This window comes from Alligator mississippiensis, chromosome 12 (assembly GCF_030867095.1).
Source record: "Alligator mississippiensis isolate rAllMis1 chromosome 12, rAllMis1, whole genome shotgun sequence".
Lineage (NCBI taxonomy): Eukaryota > Metazoa > Chordata > Crocodylia > Alligatoridae > Alligator > Alligator mississippiensis.
In genome coordinates this window covers 19,392,428-19,404,472 of record NC_081835.1, presented here as the reverse complement: position 1 = coordinate 19,404,472, position 12,045 = coordinate 19,392,428, and the positions used below count along the sequence as shown (strand labels likewise).

The window sequence follows — 12,045 nt, the reverse complement described above, 5'->3', positions numbered from 1 at the left end:
TAACACGCTTAGTGCTAGTAAACAAATAAAAGCTCCAAGAACTGCAACGGTGTGGGTGGCTCATTTTTTTTTGCAGTCATTTACCTAGATCAGACAGATGCAGCAGTTAGAGAAGAAAACTGTAGCCAAGCAAGACTTTACCAGGAATTTAGGTAGGCAGAACATGATTCTCCACGTTGGCATTTGGCCAGTTAGTACCTTTATGCGACTGAGGGACACGGAGGGATTTTTCATGCCAACAGTTTGGCAGGACTTGGGTTTTACCTTGCACAGAAATCAGGACCTTCGGCATCACTGTGCACCCTACCCCAAGGCAGGAACAGTGAAAGATGCCATCTGCTTAATCATTGCAACCAGGTCCTGCAGTTCTTTCACCTTGTCAGCTGAGGAGAAGAAGCAGGACCACAGACTGAAGCAGGATACAACAGAACATGAAAATAAAATCCAAGAAGAAGAAGAGGTAAAATAAACACATTTATAAAACATTGAGCAGTTCTCACCTGAACAGAGTTTTATGCAGCCCCTTATCTCCCACAGCTCAACCTGGGTGAATTAAGCATTAAATATCATCAGCACAAACATCACATTTTCTAGCTTTTGACAGATGCTTTTGAAACCTTAGTCATTTCTAAACAATTCTGATGTTTGCATTCATGTTAATGCATCGATGATGTGTGTGACTACAACACAGTCTCCAATATTTAACCCCTTTTCCCAGTTGCTAGTCTTTAGCTTCATGGCTTAATGAGACAGAGTCAGTAGATCACAATATGACCCTGTTAATATTTTTTTTAATGTCATTTTTACAAATTACAGCATAATGCACTGATTACCAGGATGAAAGGAAAGTCTCTGTGTCTGTCTGGAAACCAAATAAAAGAATGTTTGAACATCTGTTCATCCTACAAATGTCTTTAAAAGCTTTGATTTTCCCATAATCATTTTGTTCCACCATTTCACCCTTTTTTTGAATGTGTATCCAACAGCCTCAGGACAGCAGCCAGAGATCTGCAGTAATAGCACATTGTAATCAAAGTTCTCGGGCACATTTTAAGTTTTCCTTCTGGAATTAAAAAGGGAGGGGGAAACCCCCAAATGGTTCTTAGCAGATACCACCAGTCCGCTGTCCTATAAAATATCACACTCTGTGAGGTGACTAAAGCAAAGGGATAGTGTACTTTTCAACAGGGGTTTCTGTACAGAATTATAAAGCATTAGGCAGCTGTTCAGTCAGACAGAGGGCTGTACTGGCTCAGTGAATATTGCTAACCCGCATGGTGTCAGACGGATCAAATTCCATAACAAGCAATTGGCTCAGAGAGGCTGCCTTGAGTAACGGGAGAGAACAGGTTGGAAAAACAAGGAAAACTGATAAAATATTAAATAGATAATATTGCATAACAGCATACAATACCTTGCATTCATATAGTGCCTTCCATGCAGAAATAGTCTTACAAACCATCCAGACAACAATCACTAAACCATCAGTGAAATGCTGCCAACTTTGGTCTGGAACAGAGCAGCCAGCAATATCACACAGCAGAGTTTATGGCAAGTCCCAGAGACCATCGTTCCCCACTGTAACTCAAGGTGAATTTCAGGTTGGCAGTATTAAATTCCCCCGTTTAAAATGTGGGAACAGAACCAACGTTAACACAGATAAACACTGCCGCAGGTTCTTAAATAATTGCAAGGGATCAACTCATCCCTTCTGAATTTCCTCTGAAAGAGGTATTTATAAAATAATTCTCAGACTAAGCTGATGCAATATAAAGGAGTTTCCCTCTATGTCATCAAGGTAACAGTTTTCTATAGCACCCATAGCTGTAGCATCTAACCACTGAGCAAAGTTCCAGTGTCTGAAGTAAAGGGTGCAAAATGGGATTTGATTAAGACAGAAAATAGAGAATGTAATAAATATTCTTGGAAACATTGGAGGGCAGGAGAGAGGCTGCAGAGTTGTGGGGGAAGGGAGACGCATTTTTCCCTTGCAGAGGAATACATTTTCCAGCAGGGCTGGCAGTGCAAGTCACATTAAGCCCTAGCTGAAGTTGCCTGCCTAATTCCTCGTGGATCAAACTGAAAGCACACCCCATAATCTTAAGGGATGTGCTAAAGCTTTGCCTGGGACTCACTCACTCAGCAGAAACCGTTTGGGATTAGTCCACAAAGCACTATTTTTGTGCTCATTTAAAGCGGCACTGTCAAGCTAGTGTAGGCACTCAACCTTACCCTGCCTGGGGGCCAGTTTATTTTTTGCCCTTTAGTCTGTTTCTGTCATCTAGAAATTAAAAATAAAATACACAAGAAGGATGGTACAATATTTCGCTGTGCCATCTAAGCCAGCAGGATGGGCACAAGTTAACTGGCCACCGTTACTTCCATCACTGAATTACTTCTTAATAATGATTTCATAAGCAGGGAAGATAATGACCTAGAGTCACCTCAAGTAATGCCCTGGTTTGGTGCAGGTGGTAATCTTACTCTCACGGCTGCTCCCAGAAATTACAACAGCCTAACACTTGCCAACAGCAAACGAGTTTCTCCTTTTGCTCAAGTAGCAGGGACTAATGCTTTTTGCGTGGCAAATCCCAAGTTCATCCCTGCTAAAAACAGCAGCTTCTGTATGTGTATAATCATTGTTTGTTATCAATGTTACGGTGGTTTATACTCTACAAGAAACAAACAGGGACCACTAGAGACCCATAATTCTCTAAGCTTTTATGAGGTTAGGACATTAAATCAAGAGAAATACTAAAGTACCCTTGAGACCCCCTTTCAACAACTAATGGTTTCTAAAGCATCTTGGAGATATTCAGTTTACAAGGCCTTATATCACAAGCTACTATCATTACTTTAATGAACTAAAGCCATTGACTATTTCCAGAGATAACTTTTTTTTGGGTTTTCACAAAACAGCCATTTTGCTTACAAAAAATTAAAACTGTTCCAGAAGAGGGTTTCTCAGTAGTGGCTCAGAATGGCTTACTCTCCCGATTCCCTCCAGATTCAAATAAACAGCCAGCAGACTTGAGAAAAGCTGCGTGAAATATTGTAGAAAAGCAGTCTTGAACCTCCAGGATAGCCAACATAACAATATAGACCATCAAATTATTTGTGGCTTTACGGATGTCATAACATGGCAGACAGCCAAGGTACAAATCATATATATAAAACAATTCCATACCTGTCTTACAAACAGCCCCTCGTATAATTAGATCTGAAAGAATTGGAAACATCTATTTTTTGTTTTCACCCATTCACAGTATATATTTTTTTGCCTCCAATTCAACTTGGGGCAGTGAAACTAGACTGGTGACTTCATTTACAAATAAAATTCCCCAAATGACTTTAGGTTTAGATTTTCTATATTGTTGGGGAATGTTTAAAATAAAAGAGACTTCAAATGCTCCATAAAAAACTATTCATTTTGGTTGCAAACAGTAAGCATAGAGTTAGCAGCTGACATTGTCCAAGGGGCCGTGAAGCACGACAGACAGATTCAAAGAGCAGTATCAGAACAAATGGATTCTGGGGACCAAGCTAAGCTGTAGGGAAAGGAACAGCTTCTAGCCTTAATTCATAAGGAAGGAATCCATCTACAATGTTTCTAAGATCAAAACCTTTTATTAAAGTTCAATATGTGTTCTGACAACAAATATTTTCCACTCAAGCTCATTTTGGAGTCTAGCCTTTTCAGGGTACTTCAGATGTCACCCAGAGGGCCTCTTCTGCCTTCTCAAGACTGAATCATTTTCTTCTGCGTGTCAAAGACGTATCTTTTAAAGAGAAGGCTGATGGCAACAGGCTGGGCTGACTCAGCTTTGGTGCTGTCATCCTCTTTGGCTGCATCCCCTTTCCCTGCTCTGGATTTCTTCTTAGAGGCAACAGTCAGAAGTGCCTTTGTGTCTGGCTTGAGCCCATCTAAAGGGAACAAGAACATGCATGACAAAAAAAACAACTTCTCAGTCAGGATTTCAACATTGCAACTAAAAACAATGAAGATGTGAGACCACCCCGGCATCCCCAAGCAAGCCAGATGGTGGCTTCTACTGCCTCCATTTAGAATTCCCTGGAAACAACGAAACCTAAAATTGTTCGAACATGCCACTCAGAATGGTAACACGAACAACCCAGTATCAACCTCCTCACCCTTGTTCTTGGTTACTGCGGGCCCCAATACATCAAAACACACCAAATTGTCTGAGATAGGCCTGATCTGCAGACCTTCCTCTTTGCCCTGTGTAGATGCTTTCCAGCAGCTGCTTCTCTCCTTGAGAGGAGTTCAGGCCAACAAGTTTGTACAGATAAACTGCACACAATCATGTAAGCCACAAACCAAAAATTAACCAATGGTTATATTCTGAGGAGGGGGGCAGAGAAACACACATGCATAATGACCAGAGCATCTTGAACATTTTTGGTCCATCACTTAAGCCTGGCCAAAGGTGTGCTGTTCAATATGCTCAGAGCTACAAAAGTGCTGCTTCTGGCCAAAATGGGTTACAATTGTCTTTTAACATTAAGGGGGTCCAAACTGAGAGAAATGGGGAGAACCTGACTCTGGAAGTACAACACTGGGGAAGGACTGAAATGGTTTACCCAGAGCTGGCCCTAGAGGTGGATGATGTGGGCGACCGCCCAGAGTGCCATTTTGCCTAAGGTCAGCTCTGCGAACCTGGGCAGACCATTCGCCAGGGTGGGAGGGACACCCCTGCAGTGTGGCCGGCCCATGGAGAGTGTCTTGGAAGAGGAGGCTGGGGCTGGATGGCCGGCAGTGCAGGCAGAGGCCAGAATAGGGAAGAACTGCTGAGACCAGCAGGCTCAGAGAGGTGAGCGCTTCCACGGGGAGCTGCAGCTGTCAGCCTGGACAAGCTGGTCTCCTTGGCACCGCCTGGCCCTGCCAGGCCCATGTGGTGGGGGGCAGTGTGGCTGGGCCTGATTGACCACCACCCAGCACATGACCAGGGTGTTGCCCTGCCCCTCCCATGCCCAAAACAAGGCTGCCCCAGCCAGTCCCCACCTCTGCAGGGCCCAGAGGGAGGCAATTCCCTGCCCAGAGCGGGGTCCCACCCTGAGAAGGGCAGCGTGGCTGCCCAGGGCTGAGACTGGGCTATCTGCCGTGCCCGCTAAGGGGTGCCCATGCTGCTGGTTGCTGCAGCGCTGGCCGGGAGGGGGGTGTCCGCAGGGATACTTAGAGCACAACCCAGGGCCAGCTGGGGACTGGGGGCTGCGGTGGAGCTGCGTGAAGCTCACTCTGTCCTGTCCCTTGCCCTGGAGGTACCCAGTGCCACTGCTGCCAGGCTTAGCCCCAGGGTAACAGAAAGTGGGGAAGGGGGTGACCAGCCTTTACACAGGAATCAACAAGAATGAAAATGCCACTGACTTAGGGGGTGACAATGGAGCAAAATATAGGTTTGCTCAAGGCATCATTTCCCCCAAGGCTGGCTCTGGAAATATGAATACCCGGCCTTTTCCTCCTAAGCTAGCTCAGAGATTTATTTACAATTTTTATTATATTTTACCATGTCACATCGGTGACATTTCAGATGTGACGTGAGTTAGCCAAATCCAAATAAACACTGTAAAACAAGGGAGATCCTCCTGCTTCCTGACGACTCTTGAAGCCTTTGCTTTTTATTTTTTATTTATTTATTTTTTTTACAGCGAATGAGAGAGGGATCCCTTACAAGCATATTCGGTGCCACCTAGCTGAATACTCCGAAATGTGGTTCTCAGGCATTTGGCCAATTTCAGTTCAGGTATTTTTAACCTGTGGTGTCACATAACCTTATCTCAAACACTTAATCAGCTTCTCTCCCCTCATACTGAAACTCAGATGCGGATTCTCATATCATGGCCTGACAAAAAGATTGAGATGCTTATGATTTACTGGAGACAGGAGGTCTACAAGCACCGGTGATTTGCTCCATTACAGACACATCTAGAGGGCATTGTGGGGACTCAGCACCGAGAGCCACCTTCTCTTCTTGCTCTGTCAGATAGCAAATTGTTCCAAGTGGCATCCACAGCATGCAGCGAAGGGGGAGGGAGGAAGAAGAGGAAGTAAATGGGGAGCAAAATCAGGAAGCTGTCAACTCCCTACCATGAAGGGGGGTCCTAAAATGCTCTGTATTTTGAAAACAGAGAAGAAAGTCAAGTGGGCACTGCTCTTTCCAAACAAAGACTGTGTGTGCATGTGTGTGTGCAGGGAGGTAGGGGGTATTTCATATATGTAAAATAAAAAAAACACCTGCTCTGAATTATGGCAGTCAGATGTCAGACCACATTACCTGGCATATATGCTACAAGGCCTCCTGAAAGGAATATATTTAATAAGTAAAACATTTTGGGTGTATTCCTCCCCCCCACCACAACAAAATACCTTCTATCACTGGATGCTGGACTACATAAAACACAATAATTATTTCACAAGAAAATGAAAGGGCTGGTTTCTTCTTGGTGGCTCACAAGTTTGATGATGATTATCTTTGCATGCGTGAGGTGCAATTAAATTAATCAAGCTAGATAACAAGGCCTGACCATGCAGTGTTGTTTTATGCCTTTACTGCATGGAGGTGATTTTTGTTTGGTTGGTTTTTTTAATTGTGCTGTGCTTATCAACTCATTTAAAAATTCTCTGCTTATATTTCAACCACCCTCTTACAATATTAAAATGACAGAATTTAATTGTTTCATAGAAAGTGCCTTATTTTTGTTTGGAAAACACTAAGCACACTGTAAATGCTACTGGAAACTAGGAGTGTAAGGATGGATGGGCAAGTGGGACAGGAGCCTCAGGTGTTACAGCCCCTATCTAAGGGGGGCTGCCAGAAAAGACCTAGGGGGGCACCTCACTCTCCTGTCCCTGCTTTTCTCCTGCACTTTTCCTGCTCCAACACCAGCTCCAGCAGCAGGGAAGGTAGAGAACTGGTGGCAGCACGCAGGAAGGAACAGCTGCTGGGGGAAACATCGCCTCCTTTTTTGCCACTGATGCTGCTCTGCCTTCCCTACTGCCTCTGCACAGTCACGGCACTGGCCAGTTACATTGCTCCTGGAAACAATAGCAAATAATTAGGGATGGAAAAACTACCCATTAGCTCATCCAGTCCAGTTCCCTGCCATTGCAGGATTTATACCCTATTGTCCCTTTTCTACTGTTGTGATCAGTCTAGTTAGAGCTCTCCCTCTGCAACAGGGCTTCCTCCACTTCCCGAGGAAGAGCATTTACTTTTTGGACTTCCCTCAGTTTAGACAAGGACATTGTGGTGTTTCACTTTGGTTTCTAGTCAGTTTTCCCTTCTTGTCCTTATTACTGGTGCTGTATTGATGCCGCCGACATACTGCTATTGTTAAAACGATATGAGCTTCCAATTCTCACAGAAAGGCTCGTTTTCATTTAAAAACAACCATAACCCATTTTTATTGCTAAGTTTTGTAATGGGGGTTGGGGGAGGGGATAACACTTCATAGAGTGACTACCATTTTCACCAGTTACACTCCTAAATCTATGCCCACTAACTCTTCTGCTTGGTTTGTACCAAGTCTAGTACTATATCTCCAATTGGCCATGACAATAAAAACATTAAACGATGGCAAAAGAGAAGGGGTTGATTTCCAAGGTGCAGTGCAGCAACAGTTCCAAGTTGCGCACTTCCACAACTACCGCTGAAGTCACGGGGGAACGTGTGGCCTCAGTCCCTGTCAAGTCAGGCCACATATGTAGGTGACCACATGTAGGCACCACAATTAAGAAAAAATTAATTTCAAGTGAACATGATGAAAAAAAGAAAAAAAACTCATATAAGTTGTAAAATAACTGCATAAGGTGGGAAAAAGGTTTTTTTTTTAAAAAGAAACAGGAAAATGAAAAGAGTAATTCTCTTTCCAATCCATCCAGAAAAATCCAAAATGAGGGAAGCAAAAGCATACCTCACCTGCAGCCTTCCCCACCTATTTGGATTCAAATAAGGTATTATGTGCGAGAGGAGTTAGCAGGAGAAATGGAAGAATGTGGTAGTTCCTACAAGTGAAATCGTGGGCTGCCAGCCAAATGCAGCTCAGGTATTATTAAATTCGCAAGGTATCTAAATTACTTAATCAGATCCCACGGCCCTCATTCTGCAAACAGATTAGGTGGCTGGCATCGTACCCTGACAAATGGCATTTGCTGTTTTTTTTCACTCTGGTGCCAGGAGGTCTATGGGCTGAAGAGGCTCTGTGATATGGAGCTGCACAAAGGAGCAAGCAGAGGGAGACAGGCGGAGAGGCACAATCTAGGTTTCATCTACCTCCGTGGATTTCTCGCGTTACACACAATGCATACTTTACATTTTACAAAACCAAGGAAATGAAGGGAAATATATCTGTCACCGAAGAAGACATCAGCCCTTTAATAGCTGAAATGACGGATATTTTTAGATGGAGGTCTAGTTTAACTTACTTACATTAAGGGTCTAATCTCTCTTGAACAATGACTATGTTAGCTTGAATACATAGTGAGAAATCTGTTCCATTAATTAAGTGCTGCCTGTACTACTCGGATTTGTAGCAAACGTTAATAGATTTTTTTTTTTCCTTCCTCTGTTGGACAATTACTTTATTTTGCCAAGTTGCTAATGGATTAAAATTCAAAAAGGTCTCTGTGTTAAAAAAGACTTTAGCTTCAAAGTTCTAACAAGCGCCTTGCCCACATCACTGGGAAATACCTACATATTAATATTATTAATGGGCAATCCTCAAAGGAATAAGAGATATCTGAAAGCTTAGCAAAATCATTCCCACCCATCACCTGCTATTTGCTACCATGTGTATAACATGCACATCCCAGCCAGACTGTATTTGAAATGTACTTATACTGAGAACAACCTTGGCTACAGACAGAAATGTAAGAACAGAACAGCTCTTAAGCCACTGCATTATGTTAGGTTTCGCTGACTACAAGTAGAAAACAATGTCGGGACCTAAATGTTTATTGAAGGCTTCTTTGTCTTCGCGTGCACTGAAGGACTCAACTCAAATTGAGTCTTTCATAATTCCTAAAACTTTGACCTTCAAAAACTTACATGCAAATAATAATTAGGAAAAAAATATTTTCAACCCCTCAGATGGCTGTCATATATAAACAAAGAACACTTGCAATAATTTTATATTATTTTAAAAAATAAAATCAAATTTTATAGTAATTGTGGTTACCCTTATTTTAATCTTAGCATAGTAGACAAGAGTTTTACAACCGTTCATGCAAAAAGTTTTGAAGACTTTTTAGACAAATATACAATCCCAGTAATTTGGCATGCAAATTATACACAATATCAATCTGAGCTCATTTATTCAGTGAGAAAATGCAGGAAACAGCCTTATTCACTCAATTCTTCCTTTTTCCTATCAACCATCTGTTGCTTAGCATCTACCCACTCTGATCTGTCCATAATGGAGTTTTAAGGTTCCCTTATATTTATTTAATTTCATCCTTTATACTCATCTGATCAAATCTCCTTTTAATCAGGTCTGATGCAAAACTTAATGACGTCAATGGACATTTTCCCATTGACTTCAGTAGTCTTTGCAGCAAGCCCATATGGAAAAGGAACCACCCATTGCTTCCTTATCGTATACCTGTACTGCAGATGACTTTTTTTCCAGTGTTGCTCTGCAAACAAATCAGTTGCAAAGTGCTAGAGGAGCAGACTCCCCATTAAATCCCCTCTTCCTCTAACCTCAAAAAGAAATACCATTAAGTAGAAGAAACAAAAATAACTCTGTGCTTGGCAGAAGAGTTCATGAGGATACTTTATGACTATGTACAGACATTCAAAAAGCTCAAGGCAGAATCAATCTAAGTTACGTGGTTTTCTGTAAGCGGCGTAGTTTAGATCAGTAGCGAACATAACACACATTCGCCCTTTGGTGAGGGGCACATCTTACACCAGGTTCCGCCATTTTTAAACGAAACGCCAAACTTCTGTTCTGTGATGGGTATAGCCTGATTTTGTGTGCCAAACTTCTGTTCTGTTATGGGTATGGAGCAGTTAACAATCACTTATACTGGTAAAAGTGTAATGTCTGTATCTGACCTATGTGTTCATCTATGATGTACATGCTGCTGACTACCATTGATCAAAGAGGGGACAAACTCCTTTCAGAGCTCAGGGGCCGAGAAAAATGTCAAGGGACTGCAGTTTCTCAGGTAGGTCCTAAACCTCCTGCACCTTCAGCCCCTTTCACCATCTTCCTCCACTACATGAAAAGCAGTTGCTTCACTTACTTTTTTGACCTGCCATAGATAATTGGGATTGAGGACAGAGTAGAAACCTGGGCCCCTCACCACTCCATTTTTTTTCTTTCTGTAGCTCCTTGTCTCATGCTTCAAATTCTCCTTTACTTGGTTTTGCTCCTCTCCTCCTATCCAGTCAGTTGTCTGTTTTGTTGTCTTTTGTTTCACAACATTTTTTCTGGCTCTGAAAAGGTCTCCTAAGGTGGCTTTGGTTTTTTCCCCTCAACTCTAAACCTCCCCCTTCCATTGCTTCCCTGTCTCCAGCACCTCTTGGCACCTCTCCAGTTTTCTATACCCTTTTATCTGGTCCAAGTTTACCTTCGTGCCAGGTTTCCCCTTTCCTGTTAGCCCCATTCCCATCCCAAAGGTCTTCTCTACCTTCAAGAATGGCCTGTACTCATTTGACAGACCAATAAGACACTGGGTGAAAGGAACTGCAAAGGCTGAACACTACGTTCATCGGTGGAGAGAAGTAACCATCCAATTACCCATGTGTGCCCAGACAGAAAAAAGCCTGACAACTAAACCACTCACTCACCTTGCAGACAGGTATACTGCCATATATATGCTCTTCAAAACAAGTCAACAAAAGAAGAATTGGTATAGTTGAACTTGACCCCTTCCCAAGACAGGCTGGGTGCCAAGTACATTAAGTAGCAGGGACGACTACAAAAAGTGAAAATTCTTTACTGTGACCAAAATTGCAATGACATATAGATCTGATATGGCAAATTTCAACAGCTTTGATCATACCATAAGACCCCCTAATCAAGGATCATACTAAAAGAAGTGTTTTATATACTGAATACTACCTTAATATTACAGTTATCGGTGTCCTTGAAATATCATCGCAGTAACAGCAATCACTTAAGCAGAGCAGCAAAGCCACCTCTGGGGAGAAGGGCAACCAGCAAGCTTTCATGGTGTGGAATTAAAGCACAAGAAATTTGAGCCGAAGACAATGGGCCAAAGCCTTTACGTTTATGTTTCGTGGGAACTCAGCTTTTAAGATCTAATCTGAAACAGCCACCCTCACTGGCATTGTCTATACTAGAAAAATTAGATACCGTATTGCAATGCTACAGCCGCACCAGGGAGGGCAGTTGTCCAAGTGTTAGCATATATAAGGCTCAAGCTTTTTATTACTTTGTCATGACAGTTTGCTTCCTATGTTAGAGGATTACTGCTAGTGAAGCTCAGCATTACTGCTAGCTGTTACAGGAACATGGCATGGTATAGATGCAGATGCGCTCACTGTTTGGTAACTCTAGAGCCTATCCTGGATGTTTTGTCAGCATCTGCGAGCACAACTCCAGATTGCTCTGGAATTCATGGTGATCACCGGTTGGCAATTCCTAGAAATGAAGCAACTTGGCTCCACAGCGCTAGGCTGGAATGTCCAATTAGTGTCCTTTGTATCTTGGGGCTAAAAGACTCAGCCTACTGCAGACCCCATTGATGTCTATTGATATTCAAACATGGAAGGATGCTGATCAAAGGCACAAAACCAGTTAATGAAACCAACATGATGTTGGAAGCAACTTCTAAATTGAAGTCAACCCTTCGATGCATAAAAGTGGATCTTGCTTTCCACCTTCCTCCTCATGGGGCGATGAGGGAGGGGGAAGGAGGCGGGGAGAGCAAACCCTCAAGGAAGGAACAGGTTAGGGATAATCCTTATTCACAATGGACTGTTCACAGCAGCTGGCTTTCACAATTTCAGGATTTCCTTAAATTGAAAAATCCACACACTACAAATGATCACATGG

General features: G+C 42.7%; 1 protein-coding gene across 2 annotated transcripts in view; it reads right to left on the bottom strand.

The window, feature by feature from the left end:
* Positions 1 to 461: 461 nt before the first annotated feature.
* Positions 462 to 12,045, bottom strand: part of EEFSEC (eukaryotic elongation factor, selenocysteine-tRNA specific) — a 200,667-nt gene continuing 189,083 nt past the window's right edge. For both annotated transcript variants that reach the window (XM_059716048.1, XM_059716050.1), the window contains exon 7: positions 462 to 3,924. In XM_059716048.1, coding sequence (XP_059572031.1) covers positions 3,740 to 3,924 — 185 coding nt within the window. In that variant the 3' untranslated portion in view covers positions 462 to 3,739. The remainder of the gene's footprint in view (positions 3,925 to 12,045) is intronic.